This window comes from Squalius cephalus (assembly GCF_949319135.1).
Source record: "Squalius cephalus genome assembly, chromosome: 23".
NCBI lineage: Eukaryota > Metazoa > Chordata > Actinopteri > Cypriniformes > Leuciscidae > Squalius > Squalius cephalus.
In genome coordinates, this window is record NC_137144.1 from 23,772,802 (window position 1) to 23,794,700 (window position 21,899).

General features: G+C 36.9%; 1 protein-coding gene across 1 annotated transcript; it reads left to right on the top strand.

Moving 5' to 3' along the window:
- Positions 1–478: 478 nt before the first annotated feature.
- On the top strand, positions 479–20,965 carry ptpn9a (protein tyrosine phosphatase non-receptor type 9a). The gene is made up of 13 exons (XM_079860300.1): positions 479–1,221; positions 6,252–6,395; positions 7,019–7,108; positions 9,045–9,169; positions 9,633–9,738; positions 9,899–10,009; positions 10,908–11,224; positions 15,651–15,738; positions 16,265–16,334; positions 16,424–16,502; positions 17,684–17,834; positions 18,832–19,039; positions 19,584–20,965. Exons 1-13 carry the CDS (start codon positions 1,189–1,191, stop codon positions 19,772–19,774), a joined length of 1,713 nt encoding a protein of 570 aa, XP_079716426.1. The 5' UTR covers positions 479–1,188; the 3' UTR covers positions 19,775–20,965.
- The last annotated feature ends 934 nt before the right edge of the window (positions 20,966–21,899 follow it).

The window sequence follows — 21,899 nt, forward strand, 5'->3', positions numbered from 1 at the left end:
TTCCAGTATTATGTCATGCTGTTCTGTCAGTCATTCTAGCCCATGGAAACCCGCCCACAGGAAGCTCTTTGTTGTTTTATCGGCTCAGTTTCTTGGCAGACTTTCTCGCGTCAGGTTTAAACAGTGAGATCTTCAAGCCCTTGTGCCTTTTAGTAACCCACAATGACATCCGTAACAGAATGGAAACATACTGACATCAAACACTGCTCTGATCTATATTTAGCTGTACTTTTAGTAAGTTAGTTAGTTATGAAAACATTAGAAACATATGCACTCATTTACATAACTAAGTAAATGCGTGTTTCTGTGAATGAATCCGATTCGCGAACATTTGAAAATGATTCACAACTCACTCGGCACACTTTGAATCATAAAAACGCAATTGATTCGACACATTTAATACAGATAAAACTACACCATACTGATAATTATATTAATTGTTAATAACACGTAATATTCCGCATACAGGAACCCCTGGGAATACCCTGCTATGGGGAATACATAAGAATGAATCCGTTATTGAATCAATGCACTCAGAGCCGTGAGTGAACTGAAAAGAGCCGTCCAAACGAACCGATTCGCTACAATGAATCGGACATTCCAAGATTTTTATGAATGGAGAGGAGGAGCGTCGTCCAGCGTGCAGTTCTTCATTGTGGCCAGCAGGAGGAGTGTCATCTTTCATCTTTCACTACTGCTGCTGCTGCTTTTCAGGAGCGTCTGATCTTCATTCGCCTCCTAGCATTTTAGCGTCTAAAAGCGGCCGGATGCAGCAGAGCTGATCGATTCATATAAATTCGTTTCTCCAAACAAACTAACCGGCATTCGACGAGTTTCGACGGAGTACCGTGATGAATTTATCCCTTCGTCACATAGGCGGGCGGACCGAAGCTCCGCTGCAACACCTTTAGTGTGTGTGTGTGTAAATATATAAAGCCTATATATGTGGATCCAGCCGAACCCGGACCGGATCATGAATTGGTTGTGTCGCGTGCCGTGCTGAAGTGGTGGGCCGCGCGCGCTGTCTCTCGAGCTGTAAACGGCGCGAGTCTCGCGCTGCTGCTGCGGTTGTTAGCCTGAGCAGTGCTAACGGGCCTAAAAAAGCCCAGTCTGATCTCAACTGTCCGATCTAAACAGCTGTCCGAGCTTTAATAAGAGCCTCCAGCGGGGTGAAGAGGAGAGGGGAGGATGGCCAGCCGCCTGAGCGCCGAGGAGGAGCAGGTATGAAATACCATCACGACCCGGTTAACGCTGATTCTCTGTCCCAGCGGTTCTGTTGCTAAGCAACCCGGAGACACTGACCAGGGGGGGTTTCAAACTGGGGTCCGGGGACCCTCGGGGCCCGCAGGGGAGTGTTAAGGGGTCCGGGAAAAGATAAGCAGTGAAAAATTATTTTTAAACATATTAAATACATAAAAACGTAATAATACAACATACAAGACATAAAATATCTTCAAAATACTAATTTACTATCACAGTATAAATGGTGTATTTATGCACGAAAATATAGCGACCGTAAATTGAATGAGGGGTGTCCACGGACCAGGCTGATCATTATTTGTGGTGCATAGCATTTAAATTACCCTGGACTATAACACCCTTGGTAATCATAGTTCAGACCAAAGTACCATAGAGTTACCAGAGTTGTGTTGGGATTACATTTCTGGGTACAATTTTAATGATGCAATAAAAACAACCTTTAACATTAATACTTTGGGTCTATGCAGCATCCTTCACCCATTCAATTGTTATATTAATTTTCATACGAAAGGATCTAGCTTTAGTAGCTTTACCCATTAATAGACACGGTACTTCCTTAAAAATAAATTCCAGTACAGCGCTACAACTATAATGACCCTTCACAATCGATAATGCTTTACAGTTAACTCTGTTAGAGAGCTACATATTTATCTGTTTAATAAAATACCTTTCTCACCCGTTGAGACATCTCCGAAAAGCCAAGGCAATGTTGATTCTTGTTTTATTACAAGCTTGTGTTCTCTAGCTAGCAAACTCTCCTCTGTTCGGCTCTAAAATATAAACACTTATGCATAATAGGCTTACCATAGTGAATCAGGGTAAGACAAAAACATGTTTTGGAGGAAAGATTGATAATGTATTTACTCATTATTTAAATTCTGTTAATTTTGAACAAACAAAAAAATTACATTTAATGTTTTGAATACTGGTCACTTATTTCATTCAATTGCATTATATGGGGGTCAGAGCTTTCAAGCTTTTTTTATTTTATATATTAATATACATATATACATATTAAATATACATATTTTTATGACTATCTACAGACTATTTGGAAATACACCACACATCTTATTTTGGGGATTAACAGACTTAGGCTAAGTAAAGTTGTAATTCTAGTTAATCAGTGTGTGCCAATCTGACATCTAACACAAAACCAATTTTTTTTTAACTAAACATGTTTTCTTAGGAATATTATTTAAATTCATAATAATTTTGTGTCATCAATAACACTTATATGCCTTTCACTAACAAAAGCCAGTTCCCTAATGACGTCATCCTTCCAGGAAGTGACACAATTTTTATGAGAAAACTTCGAAGTATTAATAGCAAGGAATCTGATGAATACTGTGATGCTGTAGTAGCATTAGATTATAATTTTTTCTAACTTTAACAATACTTTCCAGTTTAATAACATATCTGAAATTGATTAACGTCAGATTTTTACCAGATAAAACCTGTAAGCTAATGCTCAATCCCTCACTGAAAACTGCTAACTTTAACTCTTTATTTCCACCTTTTTATTTATTTAATTTTTATTTAATTTTATTACTCTTTATTTGCAGTTTTCATGTATTCACTTTTCATTTTGCATTTTAATAAGTCAAATGTTTGGTGTCGTTGCTTTTTTTTTTGCTAAAATATATTTAAAAAAATGTGTGTGTGTGTGAAGCAGTTTGGTGGGAGAGTACACTATACACAGACTAAAACAGGAAATGATCATTATATAAGTCTGCTTGTTATTTATAGGTCACTTTCAGCAGCAGTGTGTGTTGTTTTAAGTCGTGCAATACACACAAATGTTTTGCAAACCTTTGAATAGTTTTGTTTGTACTAAAATGTCTTGTCTAAAGCCTCAGTAACCTGTTTTAATAAATGGGGAAAGTGTGTGTGGGTTGATTTCTTTAACAAGGCCCCTCTGTCTCCTCCATCCTGCTGTGGAATCTCATTTAAATAAGCCCCCAGTCGTCCGTTCATCCGTCCATTCATTCATCCGTCCGTCCGCCGGTCAGCAGTCAGTGTCTTATCGCCCGTCTCTGCCTGTGCGAATGCTAAGGAACCACGGCTGAGTGAGTGAATGACACTCTGGGGTCTCGTCTCGGGCCCCTCTCGGAGCTTATCGGGGCTGCTGGACGAATGTGAGAGAGTAATTAGATGTGGGACTGGCTGCGGGCCCCTGGGGGACGTGAGCTGCTAAAAGCATTTCCACGGGAGAAGCTGAGAGACAGACCTGGGTTCAGTTCATGACGTGTTTTTCTTCCTACCCAGAGCTCTTTGATGCCAAAATAGAGAGGAGTGATGATGCTGACATGTGTTAGGCCTGAAACTAACACTTACAGAATCTGGAAAAAGTTTCACTTGGAAAAAAAAAAAAAAATCTTAAACATTTACATTTATGCATTTGGCAGACGCTTTTATCCAAAGCGACTTACATTGCATTTCAAGGTACACATTTACATTCTTCTCAGTTCAAACATAGGCTATATTAAAAACATTCTAATACTGCCTTTTAAAAAGTATAAAATATGTAATAATAATAGTAATGATGATAATTATCATGGGATAAAACATATTTTATAGTATTTATGGGATGTATTAGAAAAAAAAAACATCCTTTTGTAAGATTATTTTAAAACATTTTAAATGAAAAAGTTTTTTATACCTTGTACCCTGAGAAGACTACATTTTCAGTATTCGAATAAAAAACATTTGCTTTTTTAAAAATTAAAATATGTTTAAAAATGGATAAAATAACATTAAAATTATTCATAATATAATTATTCACAATACTAGATTTAAAAAAAAAAATATATATATACAATTTTTGTATTTTTTTTTTTAAATACATTATATTAGTTTAGTTTGTTAGATTAGTTGTAGTAGTTTTTGCTGTTTTTTTCAGGGATGTAGCCTACTATATATTTATATATTAGGGCTGTCAAACGATTAATCGCGATTATTCGCATCCAAAATAAAAGTTTGTGTTTACATAATTTATGTCTGTGTATGGAGTATAATTATTTTCTATATATAAATACACACACATGCATATATATATTTAAGAAAATGTGTTATTTATATATAAAATATTGATATATAATATAAATTATATATAATATAAATATATATACACAGTATATACATGCAAATATTTCTTAAATATATACATGCATGTGTGCGTATTTATATATAGAAAATAATTATACACCGTACACACACATTTGTTTGTAAATGTACACATATTATGTAAAAACAAACTTTTATTTTGGATACGATTAATCACGATTAATCGTTTAACAGCCCTAATATATATGACAGACTAAATCCAGAAGAACTGCGGGAACGTCTCCGAGATGCTTGAAGAAACCTTCCTGCAAAGCTACCTGAAAAACTATGCGCAAGTGTACCTGGACAAAAGCCGTTTTAAACGCAAAGGGTCGTTACACCATATATTGATTTGAATTAGTTAATAGAAGTTAAATCATAAATAAATTCAATTTGTGATTTTATTTTTGAAAGCATTCTCACTTTACAGCATTTTAACACAAGTGCCAGTACTTTTCACAGTACTGTAGCTTTGCAGGAAGGTTTCTTCAAGCGTCTCGGAGACGTTCCCGCAGTTCTTCTGGATTTAGTCTGTCTCAGTTTCTTCTGTTTCTTCATGTAATCACAGACGGACTCGATGATGGTGAGATCAGATCATGCCGGCTGTTGTCAGACTCCTTGTGCATACACAAATCTCACTGGATTATTACAATTAATGGCAAAAAGAATGTTTGGAAATGTAAACTGATATTTCCTACTGACACACTACAGCAAAAGATATAAATAACTGACTTACAACCATTTTTGGGGTGGGGATATTAACATGCCTAAGACTTTTGCACAGTACTGTATAATATGGTTGGATATATGTATATATATAATATTTGTTTTATTTTTTATATTTATGTTCACATATATTCCACAAGCCAAAATAACTTATGGCAAAAAATATACACCAATTATCCTGTTCAAAAGTTTACACACCCCTATCAAGCATCAGTGACTTTTTGCAGCCATTTGTGATGGTTGGATGAGTCCCCAGTCCCCACCCTTTAATATGTGTGAGTATGTTCAGAGTTCATTTATGGACCATGAGCCGAAACTCTCCGGATTGAAGTACGGCCTGTGAAAATGCACAGTTCGTCTCAGGGTGAATTCTGCAAGATTCAGGGCTGTCTGCCTGGATTTGCTGCTTATCTGTCCTTTTAAGGATACAGTGTTGTGCAAGTGGGTGGACTGGATCCTCTGGAGAGACACAGAGCTTATTTTTTTGTGTTACATGTGGCTTTCAGGTCAAATGAATGGTATTTGCACAGATTTCTGAGTAATAGTTTCAGACATCTCTAGCTGAAGGCACTCCAGTCAGTCCAGTGTGTTGAGCTGGACATATGTAGTGCACTAGTATTAGCCTAAAGTTTAATTATTCACTCGATTGGCTTGTTCAGTTATGCAAAAAATAACTTTTAACCTGAGTGAAGACACTAGAGCCCATGTGATGTATCTCCTGTGAGATACAGTAGTAGATATAATCTCCCAGAATGCATTGAGAATCTGAAGTTGCTGTAAAGTCATTTGCATAATGTTTCTTCTACAGAGAGTCTTGATGCAGTTGATTTAATCACTGTGTTTGATATCAGATGACCAAAGCCTTTTGGTTCTCCCATCTGGATCATCTGTGGTTTCCACTTCCAAACATCGTTCTGTTTTTTTCCACGTCTCCTGCCTCTCTCTCTCTGCTTATGGTCTTGTTTGTATGTGAGTGTTTATAGTTGTCAGGAACTGACTGAGAACGTAGTGTTTTGTCTGTAAATCTCAGACGTAATCCTACTCAAAGGTCCCTGACGTGCACATGTGGGGCATTGTGGGAAATAACAACTGACCAAAATGTACCATAGTAGACTTGAATTTGATATGGTCTAAAATGAGATGTTCTCTTTCTTTCTCAGGCCACCAAGCAGTTTTTGGAAGAGATCAACAAATGGACGTCCCAACATGGTGTCTCACCATTGTCCTGGGACGTAGCTGTGAAGTTTCTAATGGCCCGCAAGTTTGATGTCCTCCGAGCAATCGAGCTTTTCCACAGTTACAGGGTGAGTGAATGTTAATATGATCACAATAATATATATTTAAATTATGACAACTCTCTGAATAGTTTTAGCATTTTACTGAAGATGGCAGTGTTATAGACTAGAGTTTTACGACTGAACTCATATATATATATGAAGAGTTCAGATGCAAAAGCCTCTAAGTGCCATCTGAAATTTTCTTCTAGAATGATCATTTTTATGAAGCTTGTATATTTAAGTTTAGTAATTTCACTTTAATGGCAATGAAAATTACCTATTAATTGCCATTTAAGTGAAATTACTGAACTTAAATATACGAGCTTGATAAAAATGATCATTCTAGAAGAAAATTTCAGATGGCACTTAGAGGCTTTTGCATCTGAACTCTTCATATATAAATATATATGTAGTAAAATTAAACTTATGGAAATTCATTAGTCAAATGTGTGAACCCAAAACTAAAATTAATTATAATAAAATAATCATAGTGCAGATGAATTGGAGATGGCACTCAAAAAAAAAAAAAAAAAAAGGTAACGTAATATTAAGTAGACAAGTAATTAATAAAGGGTAATGTATATTCAGTTGGTCATTATCACAAAATAAACGTGTAGGTTCAGTATGAAATCTCAGTGTTTCTCTGGCAGGAGACACGGCTGAGGGAGGGCATCGTCAAACTGCAGCCGCACGAGGAGCCGCTACGCTCTGAGCTGTTGAGCGGGAAGTTCACCGTGTTGGTGAGTTCACATCACATCAGGGCCGTTTCCTCAAAAGGGCTGTTTATGCTCTTTTTAATCTCGGAAATGAGGTTACTGGTTCACAAATGAAAAAATACTGTGCCAAGTTTCATTTCCACTCCAGTGATTACAGCTGACAAGTCACTGATGCGGTTTCACTTCAGCTTTAAGCCCGGTTATTATAACCAGGTCAATATAGAATTAGTGGAAATTTATTTGCTAACTATTTTAGCTAGTTTTGCCTAGTGCTGCTCTGCTATTGGTCAGATGAGTCTGTGTCCCGACACCTGATTGGACGCTGCGGAGGCAGGATCCCTTTGGTTCATCCGATACCTTCATTGATCCTCCTCATTCTCTTGTCTCCTCTCCTCACATCCTGACATCAGTATTTATAACCCAGAGAGACGCACACAAGTCCCGCATTTCTCATGAGTCATCATCAGATCATTGAAAATACATTATTGACATAAATATTTAATAAATGGTAAAGCTGTGTGCTGGCACATTCGGAAATGGGTTGGCTGAAAGCGAATAAACCAGATTTAGTGTCTTAATGAATGGAAGAGAAAGGTCGGAGTGAGTCATTGTTCAGAGCTCAGTGAGACACACTCTATTCTGCCCCCATGTGTACACATTTAAAACTACTCCTCAGTTAAACTAAAGGATGTTGGGAAAAGCAAACTGGCAGGATTGCGTTTCTCAAAAGCTTGAGCTAAGTTGATCGTAGTCAATAGTTCTATGATATACTTGGGGTTACAATGCTTTCGAGATACTCAGTGCTGAGGTGTCTTGACCCTGTTTTATTTTGTTATTTTATTTTTCACATTTTAGTATCATTATATTTTATAATTATTATCTTTTTTTAATTCAGAATTTGCACAAAGTTGATTCAAAATGTAAAACTACCATGTTTATTTGAAAGAGCACACTACCATATTTGTGTTTGTTTTATTTATTTATTATTTTTTTTAAATATTTTATCTTCTTTTTTTATTCAGAATTTGCACAGTTAAATAAAACATTTAAAACTACCATATTTATTTGACAGAGCATACTACTTTGTTTGTATATTTATTTATATATGTATTTGTTTGAATTTTTTTATATTTAGTATTATTTTATCATTATTATATATTTTATTTTAATTCAGAATTTGCACAAAGTTGATTAAAAATGTAAAACTACCATATTTATTTGAAAGAACACACTACCATATGTTATATATATATATATATATATATATATATATATATATATATTATATATATATATATATATATATATATATATATATATATATTTTACATTTTTACATATTATTTTATCTTCTTTTTTAATTCAGAATTTGCACAGTTAAATAAAAAAATAAAACTACCATATTTATTTGACAGAGCATACTACTTTGTATATTTATTTATATATGTATTTGTTTGAATTTTTTATATTTAGTATTATTTTATCATTATTATATATTTTATTTTAATTCAGAATTTGCACAAAGTTAGTTATAAATAAAGTAAAACTACAATATTTATTTGAAGGAGCACACCGCTATTTGTTTATTTATTCTTTCATTATTTAATATATATTTACATATATTAATTTATTTATATATATATATATATATATATATATATATATATATATATATATATATATTATCAATATAATCTTTTTTATTCAGAATTTGCACAAATTTGAATGTAAAATTTTTAATCTATAGTATTTATTTCTGAATTGTAAATTAATGAATTAAACATGCAATGAAGTGAGGTTGTGTAACAACAATTTTGCTCATTTATCACTGCATCCTGTTTCAACATTTAGTGTGCCGTACAGAGTAAAGTGTACGTTCAAGATGAGTAGACTCTGAACATATAAACAGGAAAACATGATGACATTTTAAGATGTTTTTTCCATTGTTTTCTGGTATCAGGGTGTCCGGGACCCAACTGGGGCATCCATCGCCCTCTACACGGCTAAACTGCACCATCCCAGTAAAACCGGAAACCATGTGGTTCTTCAGGCGCTGTTCTACCTACTGGACCGAGCTGTGGAGAGGTAGAGCGTGTGAAAGACTATTAGAGAACTGAAGGATGTTCAGTTGACCCAAAATGTTCACGGTTTCCACAAAAATATGAAGCAGCACAACTGTTTTCAACACTGATAATAGTAATAAATGTTTCTTGAGCTGCAAATCAGCATATTAAAATGATTTCTGAAGTATCATATTCAGCTTTGCATCACAGGAAAAAAATACATTTTAAATGTATATTAAACTAGAAAACAGTTATTTTAAATTGTAATAATATTTTACTGTATTTTACTGTGTTTCTGTTCAAATAAAATCACCCTTGTTGAACATAAGAGACTTCTTTCAAAAACATTAAAAAAAATCTTACCGATCACAAACTTTTGAATGCTTGTGTAGGCATTTGGACACTTTATTCATCTTTGAGATGACATTTAATGAAACCACATATTTTAAGTTGCAAAGTTATAATTCTCTCTTTCTTTCCTGTAGTTTTGAGACTCAGAGAAATGGACTGGTTTTCATTTATGACATGGCTGGATCCAACTACACTAACTTTGAACTGGACCTGAGCAAAAAGATCCTCAATTTGCTCAAGGTGAGTTTCTGTGTTTTGTCTATCTGTGGATTTCCTGTTTCTGATGGCCATCCATTCATGTTCAGAACTATGAGTACAGGCATTGAAGTGTGTGGGTTTATGGGGGGTTTAGATGTCAGAATAAATCAGAAAAATGTTGTTCTTCCGCTATTGTTTTCAGGGTGCGTTCCCAGCACGGCTGAAGAAAGTGCTCATCGTCGGCGCTCCTGTGTGGTTCAGGGTCCCGTATAACTTACTGAGTCTCTTACTGAAGGAGAAGCTCAGAGAACGGGTTAGTACACACACACATATTTACAGTTTATCTTGCTGTGCTTTATATCTCTGTGACCCCTATGGAAGCTTGTGTCCACCAAAGAATAAAAAAATAAAGGTAATTAAGACTTTATATCTCACAATTCTGACTTTTTTCTCAGAATTGCAAGTTTATATCAAACAATTCTGAGAAAATAGGTCAGATATGCGTGATATAAACTTGCAATTGTGAGAAAAAAGTCAGTACTTTATAACTCGCAATTCTGAATTTATTTCTCACAATTTTCTCACAAGGGGGAAAAAAGTCTGTCCAAAAAAAATTCTGAAAGTTTTTCTTTCAATTGCGAGTTTAAATCTTGCAATTCAGACATTTTTCCTCAGAATTGTTATATCCACCTCGCAAATGCGAGTTATAAAGTCAGAATTGGGCAATTCTGAGAGAAAAAAAAGTCCGCTCACAATTCTGACGTGAGTTTATATTCTACAAATCTGACATTTTTCTCAGAATTGTGAGATGTAAACTAGGAATTGCGAGAAAAAAACTCCACAATTACCTTTATTTTTTTATTCCCTGGCAGAAACAAGCTTCTATAGACCCCAAATGGAAAGTAAATATAATATTAAATGATAAATATTACATATAATATTAAGTATTACAATATAATGTGTTTAGTTTTGTCATGCTATACAAAATATTGAGATTCTGCTAAGTTTTACATGGCAATAGCTGGTTTAAATCAAAACCAGTGGAGGTTGGCCTGTCAGACTATCTTGGTCATTCTGGTTAGACTGATTAACCAACTGGTCTGTCTGTTTGCCTCACTTTTCTCGCAGTAGTGCCACTCTGTGGGCTTCTTGAGCAATTATTTGTTTGTGTCAGTTTTTCTAATCATGAAACGATCTTCACCTGTTCTCAGGTTCAGATGGTGAAGATGGCCGACCTGCGCCAGCATCTGCCCAGAGACTGTTTGCCTGAGCACCTGGGCGGCTGCTTGCCTCTGGACGTGCACAGCTGGAACATGCAGCTGCTGTCCGAGCAGAACGGACGCGTGGATCCCGTTGATGAGCTGGTGGGGATCCCGCTGGAGAACACGTCCATACACACGCCTGGAGCTGAGGCCATGAGTCTGGCTGAGCTCATGGCGAACCTGAACCGGGCCCAGCGCAGCGGGATCTACCTGGAGTACGAGGAGCTTCGCAGAGAGCAGCCGTCTGGAACCTTCACCTGTGCGCTGTGAGTGTGGATGGTGAACGTGTGAGGTTTCCAATCAACCAATCAGATTTGAGGGATTGGTTTATGTGCTTCTACATCAGTGTTATTCACCTGTCATTTCCCTCTGATTTTAGGGATAAGTTCTGGGTAGGGGTAGATTAGGACTATAGCTGTGTCCGAAATCACATAGTCTCTTGAGTAGGTACTTATTTTGAATAATTAATTACTTCATTACTGCTAAAAAAGAACATTCTATATAGTATGAATGTAATCTGGATGTACTACATTCGCCATGTTGTCATTATCATGTGACGCCATGTTGTCATTATCATGTGACGCCATGTTGTCATTATCATGTGACGCCATGTTGTCATTATCATGTGACGCCATGTTGTCATTATCATGTGACCAACCAGCGTCAGTTGTGTTGCTTCACTGTCATTCACAAATCCTCTACCGTGGCCTCATGGGATAGTAAAGTACTTTTTGCCTACTCTTTGGAAACTGTGAATTGCCTACTGAAAGGCCTACTGTTTGTCACCTATTATACAGTAGGAAAGTATGTGATTTCAGATGCGGCGTTTTTGGACAGGAATGTTGTTTTGGGATCAACATCTTTTTACATCTTTCTTGGCAAAATAAGACTTTAACTGTCTTCAGCCCTTTTTGGACGGGATTAACTTTACAAGGGTAGATGGAGTAATGTCATTTTACCACAGGACGTCTGTAATATTAATGGGATAAGATATCTCAGTAAAACTAGCAGAAGTGGGAGGGGAAACTCGATTTACCCTCCTGTCATCATGTTTGTATTACATTGCTTCCTGATATCACGTGCGCAAACACATATAACCTATATTTATATATATATAAAACAGTTATGTCTGGTCGAACGATGCATTAATTAACTTCAGATTGGATTGTGTCGGTAATAAGCACTTACCTAACGCTAAAAGATGTTTCGTGCCTCTAACAAGTACTTTCGATCTTCTTTTTGATCTAAATGGTGTGTGGAAAACACTTGAGTTTTGCCACAGATTTGTCCCAGCGTCTAGAATGCTTTTTCAAGCGTCTCCATACTTTAAAAACCGCGGAAAACTACTTTTAAACAGGAAATGACGAAATATTGACGTACATATTTACAGCGGGTCTATTCGCACGGGATTAGTTTTACCAGAGAATGTCTAATAGGAAGAGAATTGGCACTCTCTGGTTACTTCCGGTTTCTGGACTGGCTGCAGTAACACGTCTCTGTCCATGCGGGGGCGCTCGCAGGCGAGTGCAGAATGAATTGAGATCTATGACGCTATACCCATCAAAATCCACTTTTTTCATGATATAATTTTTTGTCTAGTAATTTGAATGTTGTATTCGAAAGAAGATGCAAAGAAATTACACATTGCTGGGTGTTAGATTTTTTTAGAGTCACTTATTTGCTTTAAAAAGTCTTTTAAAGTGTCAATGACGTCATACACATCGTACGACCAGAGATACTGCTTTACGGCAATCCTTCAGTCACTTTGGTGCTTTCGCGCTCTGCACTTTCTTTTCTCTCGAGGCATCGACAACACAGCTGACACAGGCAAACACACGTGCTAGAAGAGTTTTTGTTTTGTTTGTTTCTGGTCCCGCTTCGGATGCCACGATGCCATCAAGCGGTATCTCTGGTCGTAATCAGTCCTTCACTGACCAATCAGCGTTCATTAGCAGAATGCTAGCGTGTTATGGGCAACAACAACTCAACCTGTAAGAAATCGAAAGGACATAAGTACTCGTTCATTCAACTTTCGACCTATAACCCATGTTGAACTTGCAAAACATACAATCAAATCTGAGATTTCTCAACGGCAATCGGGTGAAAGAGACAAATTTAGCCGTCTATCCCCATAGACTCATTTAGCACTCATGGGCGATCGCCCCCAGTGGAACTAGGGTGACCACCTGCTAATAATCCCAAGGGGGGACAAGGGGTATGTTTCTGAGGGACAATGTGGGACACTGCCTGGCGCGGAGGTGCCCCCATCCCACAGGCAAACTCATTGATAGTGGTTTACCCATTTCTAGCACATAGCCTACCACCTTACATGGTATATTAATAATGCCCTATTCCCCTAAACGTGTAATTGCTGATGTATGCTCATGAATAGGCCAACCAATGTGTATTTTTTTCTAAATAAAGATTCATAATATTTTGAACATTCAATGAATTGACAGATGCACTTCCACTTAAGATTTACTATTTAATTTTATTTATTTATTTTTCATTACAATTTATTCACTTTAAATAAATTATAATATAAAATTATAGGATTAACAGGAATTGTAGTTGCTCAACACCACAGGAACAGTAATATATACAAAAAAGTATTTAAAAAAAAAATACGATTGACATCGTATTCCCCTCAATGTCCGATTGAGAAGGACGTTTTGCAAAGGTCACAAAAAGCCCTCTCGGTATCCCCCTCAACACCTTTCAGCCACAAATATTCATTTTCCCAGTCTTTCTTGTACCCACACCTTCTCTTTTTAATTGATGATGGCGGTGCCTCTCAGACTCGGTCTCTTTCTCGAATTTTTCGAATTGGAAAACGCGCATCTAAAAGTTCCTTCCCAGTGTGTCTGGTATGCGCGTGCGTGCGCTGTCATGACAACAACGAAAAAGTTGACAACAACCTAGTCAGCAGTTCAACTGAGGGGTGGGTGTGGCAACAATAGCGTGCTGAACTGTCAAGTAATGTTCGTTTGGCTGCCTGGGGCTCGAGGATATATAGCGACCAACTTTTTTTTTGAGCAAGCATAGATTATGCGTGACACGGTCTCAATTTGCGGGACGCATGAATTGGGCTTCAAACGCTGTGCGCGCACGCGCTACGCGGGACGGGTGGTCACCCTAAGTGGAACTCTGGTGGAACTACAACCAAAATTCGGTACAATAGGACTTAAAGCAACAACATGGAACTTTTCCTCCTCGGTCGCCCTACAGGTTGGAAGCGGAATTGTCCATTACCGCTGTCGTAAAATGATTTACGGTTACTGTATATGAAGCATGTAGGTTTTTTTTTCATATGGGCAATGATAATATTATTAATCTTCCTCCTTTTATAATTTATACATATTTAGTAGACTAAACATTTTAACTCAAACATTTGCGATTTGCATGTCGATTACAATGCTCAAATCTGAACGAGAATGATAGCGATAGCATCCTAACCATCTAAAACTAACGCATGTTAGTGTTTACTAGCTATCAGATTGATAATTCGCTCATCTACTAGCTGATTCATGAAGATAAATAAATGGAGGACCAGATAGTTTCCGTAACGTAGCCAGGCAGACAACAGATTAGAAAAACTAAAGATAGTATGCAAGCAATTTACAGTTACTTACTAGTTCAACAGCATGACGGCCAAGTCAGCATCGGTCTGGTAACACTCCATTAGCTCACGCCAGCGAGCAAACGCTCGACCCATATTGATCCTCGTCCTGCCTTTCAGTTTATCACTCTCCCTTTTCCTCTTCCAACTCTACTCCGACAAAACCTTGGACTTCTTACGTTTCGCTGCTGCTTCAGCCATGACGAAAACAGACGCACGAAAACAAACGCGCTGGTTGGCCACATTTGAGGAAGTGGTGGGCGAAGTGACGTATGCCGTAAAGCAGTCGAATTTTGTAGTTCTTTTTGAGCGCTGGTTACTACCCGCACCGCGAAGTTACATAGTGCCAGTAAAAGCGATACAGACCCCGTCAGGCTATGGCAGACGTCTCATTCAACCTATTGTAAGTCGATGTACCATCACAAGGGTCTTGGAAATATATTATGAAGGTTGAAAAGCTACATGTTGTTACTTTAATAGGGAGTGCCAAGGCTCTCCGTAGACGGGCTCTGGTTTTACCTGAGGTCATTTTTCCGGACCTTTTTACTGAAGGTAAAAGTCACCGTAATCTTAACTGACATTGCCCATTATGATTACTGAGATGGCACATTCGGACGGGACTAAAATCATAGAGAAGCTCTGGTAATTATTACTTTACCCCACCTCTCCATGTTAAACTCCTGTCCCAATAGGGCTTTAGTAACTTTATTAGTTTTTGTTCTTTTTAAATATTACTATTTAAGTTTAAGAAACTTAAGACATATTTCAGTTATTTGCCAAGGCAACATTTCTAATCTTTCTAATTTTTCATCTAACGTTTATATTTTATTTTATTTCTGCTTTATCTTTATTTCAATTAACCAAAATGTTTTTAATACTTTTAGTTAACGATAGTAACCCTGGGCGGGACTTGATTTTATTCACTGGGATTGTGCAGTCGAGGCCAAAATCAAGACTATATGATTATATCAGCAGAAAAGAAAGTCCTATTATTAGAAAACTTCCTCAGAATAACATGCACTGATAATTTGTGCACAATAATTTGATTTCACTTTGTCGTTGCTCTTTTGCAGGGCTCCTCACAACCAGGAGCGGAACCGCTATGGCGACGTGCTGTGTCTCGATCAGACTCGCGTGCGACTCAAAGCGAGGAGAAACGAGGTTTGTGCTGTCTGATGTCATTCAGTTTAGACCCTCCTAAAATTGAAACGTTCAAGCGGTTTTAGAGAAATTCTCTTCTGCTCATCAAGGCTGCATTTATTTGATCAACAATACAGTAACAACAGTAATATTGTGAAATATTATTACAATTTAAAATAACTTTTTTCTATTTGAATATATTGTTAAAATGTAATTTATTCCTGTGATCAAAGCTGAATTTTCAGCATCATTACTCCAGTCTTCAGTGTCACATGATCCTTCAGAAATCATTCTAATATGAGGATTTGCTGTCATCAATGATGACAATATTCAACAACTCAATATTCTTTGATGAATAGAAACTTCAAAAGAACAGCATTTATTTGAAATAAATATCTTTTGTAACATCATAAATGTCTTTGCTGTCTTTGATTTCTCTTTGCTGAATAAAAGTATTCATTTCTTTTAACAAAAACACTTACTGACCCCATTTTGAATGGTGGTGCATATTCTGATTGGACATTGATCTTTTGTTTTCTTTCCACAGAGATCGGACTACATAAATGCCAGCTTCATGGATGGATACAAACAGAAAAACGCATATATTGGGACTCAGGGTGAAAATAATCACAAAATTTATAAATTAGATTTAGCGTAACGATTTTAAACCTACACTGGAACTAATACCTCTGTTGTTTCTTACCAGGTCCACTGGAGAAAACCTATGGAGATTTCTGGAGAATGGTTTGGGAGCAAAGTGTGCTTGTCATTGTCATGACAACAAGGTAATACCTCACAGAGGCTGTGTCCCGAATCACGTACTCTCTTGAGTAGTTACTTATTTTCAATACAGAAAGTTATTTTTTAGTGGTTGAAAAGTATGAACTCATGGGATGGTAAAGATCATCCGAGGACCTTTTGCCAACTGTTTTATTAGTACAAGGAATTTGGACACACTTCTTTTGTCACAGACTGTCGATATGAAAATGTTGGCTGATACCAATAACTGATAATTCTTCATATTTGAAAGCCGATAACCAATATATTGGTAAATCTAAATACCTAAAAGCCTTATTACAAAAACAATAGTCTCACCATGTCCCAAGCATGTTCTCATTATAATTTTATTAAGCCTATATGACAGACTTGCATGTTTCACTTAAATGTATTTTCCTTTTCAAAGTCATTCCAATCATATTTAAAGTGATTCAAAACCATCACGGCGAACAGTGCGCAATATACTGGCCAATTTTTCTTATCAGGCCATTAAAAATGAACATATATCGGCCGATACGGATATTGTGGCTGATATATTGTGCATCCCTGCTGTTTTTCGCCTACTATATAGAAGGGAAGTATGTGTTATCAGATGCAGCCAGAGAGTCTACTTTAGCAATATGCAGGAAATGATGTGTAGTCTTCCATAGCCAGACTTTTTATTATCACCAGAAAGTCTAAGTCAAATTGCCACTTATTCAGGCCAAAAAGCACCCACTCAGACAGGAAGAGGTTTTCTAACCAACATATGTAAAGTGGCCAATGTCTTCTTATGCAATGTTTCACATAAATCAGATTTAACTGTAGAGCAAAATGTAATGTACAATTGAGCTCATGAGTTCACATCTTCTTGCTACGAAATGTTTCAAAACTCTTAAATTTCTTCAGAGAAAATGTCTTTAGAAAATCCAATGACTAATTTGTCCTCCATTGTAGCAGTCTGGGAACATAAAACAACTTTGTTTCCTGGTGGGCTGATAAAATGAACCCTGACTTCTAGAAATATGTCGAAGTCAGCCAATCAGATTTCAGCCGACTCTTGTTACTTTTGTTTTTTGATGCTTTCAAAAGTGATTCTGTAGAACTGATCTGTCCTGAGATCAGATTAGAGCTGTGCCATATGGACTTGGTCACAGCGGATTAAAAATAAATGCTGCTTAGAGATGCGTGTGTGAATGTGTGTTTGCAGGACGGATGAGGGCGGCCGGAGGAAGTGTGGACAGTACTGGCCCCAGGAGGAGGGCGGTCAGGAGGTGTACGGGCACATCGCTGTGGTCAGTCACAGAGTGGACAACCATGCGCATTACAACCAAACCACACTTGAGCTGCACAACACAGAGGTAACACACAAGCACCAGTTTTATATCATATTTAATGTTTATTTAAAAGCTAACTGTTGATCAATTAACATTTAGTCAGTAATAATGATTTCATTTATGATTTAATAATGATTCCAGTTTCACAAATCACCTTTCATAATGTAGTCTATAGTAGGGCTGGGCAATACTACCAAAAAAATTATATTTCGACATTTGTCAGCATTTTGTTGGTATAAATAATGTCTTTGCTCTGAAATGGTGTAAAATAACTTTTAAGCATCATTTCGGCCAAATACCTATTGTTGCAAATTAGATTCAAAATATAAGAATTCAGATATGGTAAAAATCTAGTTATATAATTTCAAGTCATGTTTTCCACACTGTTTTTCCATTAAATGAAAACAAGAAAAACACATTTAAATATTTATATGAACCATTATAGAAATGCATAATAACAAATGGCAATATAATCATTAAAATAAATTTAAATAATTAAGAATGTAAAATAAAAATAATACAGATAAATTCAATTATAATGTATTATATACAAATTATATATATATATATATATTTATATTACAATTCAAAATAACTGGTTTATATTTTAATTTATTTTATTTCTCTGATCAAAGAATGTTCAGGATTATTTGATGAATAGAAAGTTCAAAAGAACAGCATTTAACTGAAATAGAAAGCTTTTGTAACATTATAAATGTCTTTACTGCCACTTTTGATCAATTTAATACATTTTTGCTGAGTAAAAGTATTGATTTCTTTAAAAAAGAAAATTCTTACTGGCCCTAAACATTTGAACGGTTGTCTAAATATATAATAAGAAATAAATAGTCTTTAGGAATCTTAATGACCAAAACAATTGTGTTAAAAGGCAATATTCACAATGCTCCGCTGTACTGTACATCGCCAGCGAAATCATATGATAAATGTTCAGTTAATCTGACTTTGAAGAAAAGTAAAGTGGAACAGTTTCTAAACTTATTTTATTGTTGTTTTTCCCCAGACGTTTGAACAGAGACAGGTGACTCATTTTCAGTTCCTCAGCTGGCCTGATTACGGGGTCCCGTCCTCCGCACTGTCTCTGATTGACTTCCTGGGTGCCGTGAAGTACCAGCAGCAGTGGGCGGTCCAGGCTTTCGGCTCACAGTGGAGAGGTCATCCGCTCGGCCCGCCGATGGTGGTCCACTGCAGCGCTGGCATCGGCAGGACCGGTCAGTAATTAAACGCATAACAAAAACATATCTACACATTAATGAGCCACTGAAAGGGATCTCAAATCGCATACTTCCCTACTGTATAGCAGGCGAAAAACAGTATGTGAATATAGAAGTATGTCGGATGTAAAAAAAAAAAATCATCCAGATTACATTCATACTATACAGATCATCATTTTTTAGTGGTCGTGAAGTAATTACTTATTCAAAATAAGTACCTACTCAAGAAGGTATGCGATTTGAGACGCAACCATAGTCCACCCAAAAAGGGAAATTCTGTCATTTACTAATAAACCTGTATGACTGACTGACTTATAAAATAAAATAAGATATTTTGAAGAAAGTTTGAAACCAAATAGTTTCGTTTCCCATTTAATGGACAAAAAAAATGCAATGGAAGTCAATGAGAACCTGTTTGGTTTGTTCCATGTTCCACAGAAGAAAGTCAGTCATACTGGTTTGGTAAATAATGAAAGAATTTTCATTTTTGAGGGAACTATCTTTTTTAATGGATTTTCAGACTGACCTCTTCTTCCCGCAGGTACATTTTGTGCTCTGGATATCTGTCTGTCCCAGCTGCAGGATGTCGGGACCCTTAACATTTGCCAGACGGTCCGACGAATGAGATCTCAGCGTGCCTTCAGCATCCAAACACCCGAGCAGTACTATTTCTGCCACACCGCGATCCTAGAGAACGCCCAGAGACAGGGCCTGCTTTCAGCCAATCAGTGAGCAGCAGGGCCCACTCGTAGCCAATCAGTGACTGTAAAGGCCTAATCTTAGCCAATCAGTAAGAGGCAAGGCCTGCTCTCATCCAATCATAAGACAGGGCTCGTTTTTGGTTGATCGGCGACTCAAAGACAGAATAATTCCCAATCAAAATCACTGGGTTTTTGATTAATCTGTCACTATTAAAAAAAATGGCAGCATAAATAGTAACCATAAATGACTGTTTGAAGGGGGTTGTCTAAATGTTCAGTGATCCAGCTGTAGTGTAGTCTAATGTAATGTTGTGCTGCATTTTGTGCAGTTTACTCTGTGAATTTCACATGAAGCTTCAAATCAACCGTGCTCAAATGTGATTCAGGACAAACATTGGAACGAGTGTACAATTTCTGGTATTTGGTGTCGTTTTGTCACACTGTAGGCGTTTCTATTCAGTGACGCCTCAGACCAACAGACTGTCTTTAAGGGTTATTTCACCCAAAAATTTAAATGATGTCTTTATTTACTCTCCCTCATGTTGTTTCAAATCCATTTTGCAAGCTTTTTTCATGGAACACAAAAGTACAACTTGAATGTCCCAGGTGCTCTTCGAGGGATAGTTCACCATAAAATGAAAATCAAGGCATCATTTACTCACCCTGGTGTTGTTCTAATGTCATATGCCCTTCTTTCTTTTTTGGACCACAAAACAAGATTTTGTTTTTTAAATGTCCTGCTTGCGGTCGTTCATATAATGGCAATTCTCCTTTTGTGGTCCAAAAAATAATGAAAAGCATATGGCATTACAACAACACCAGGGTGAGTAAATGATGCCTTAATTTTCATTTTGGGATGGACTTTAATGAAAGAGAATGATGGTGGATGCTGTCGAGCTCTAAAATTTACAAAATAACACAATGAAAGTAGTCACATGGGATAAATTGAAGGCTCTTTTATTGCTATTTTTGGAGCTTGACAGCGTCCGTCTCAATTAAAGGGATGGTTCGGAGTAAAATCAACTTAGGGTCCTTTGCACCATGACCTCGAGCCAAACACACACACACACACACATCCCCCCCCCCCCCCCAGAAACCTTTTTTCCCTTGGTTGAACATTATTAAAGTTAGAGCTTATTTAGAGATATCAGCCGAATGGCTTAGTGCAGGCGCTAATGGATCCAATGATGCATCTCGTAAATTACCCCACTAATAATGCCCAGAATGGCACCAAACTTCTACAGTAGTACAAATAGGTTCTGTACTCATAAAACGAGGCATTGGAAAGTTTGTAAGTACATCAGGAGTTTATTTAAATAACACTTGCCTGATGGCTCATGCTACCGCTAACCCGGACGTCGACGTCACTTCAGGGGTTTGGGAAAAGCACGTAAAAGTCCTGATAGAGAGCGATGCATAAGGATATAGTGTAACGACGAATTATTATTTTTTATGAAGTGTTAACAACTTAGTGTTAACTATTAATTGTTGCAAACTGGTACAACCAACAAAATATTAGTGCATTCCTGGAAGTGGGCGTCGTTACACTACATCCCTATGCATCGCCTTCTGCCAGGACTTTTACGTGCTTTTCCCAACTCACTAAAGTGACGTCGACGACCGGGTTAGCGGTAGCATGAGCCATCAGGCAAGTGTTATTTAAATAAACTCCTGATGTACTTACAAACTTTCCAATGCCTCGTTTTATGAGTACAGAACCTATTTGTACTACTGTAGAAGTTTGGTGCCATTCTGGGCATTATTAGTGGGGTAATTTACGAGATACAACCTTGGATCCATTAGCGCCTGCACTAAGCCATCCGGCTGATATCGCTAAATAAGCTCTAACTTTAATAATGTTCGACCAAGGGAAAAAAGGCTTCTGGGGGGGTGTTTGGCTCGAGGTCATGGTGCAAAGGACCCTAGGTTGATTTTACTCCGAACCATCCCTTTAATGGAGACGTTATATGGAAAAGAGCGGTGTAAATATGCTGCTGCTTTTGTGTACCATGATGGTTGAAGAAAGAAAGTCATACCGGTTTGAAATGACATGACAGTGTGTAAATAATAACAGAATTCATTTTTTTAAAATAAACTAATCATTGAATTATTCAACTTCATTTAGTTCTACTCAAATTTTTGAGTTTTATACTCCG

Coding starts and splice junctions, on each gene's coding strand:
- ptpn9a (XM_079860300.1), top strand. CDS start 1,189: ATGGCCAGCCGCCTGAGCGCCGAGGAGGAGCAG. Junction 9,170..9,632: donor CTGGACCGAGCTGTGGAGAG/GTAGAGCGTGTG, acceptor TCTTTCCTGTAG/TTTTGAGACTCAGAGAAATG. Junction 19,040..19,583: donor CGCTGGCATCGGCAGGACCG/GTCAGTAATTAA, acceptor TTCTTCCCGCAG/GTACATTTTGTGCTCTGGAT.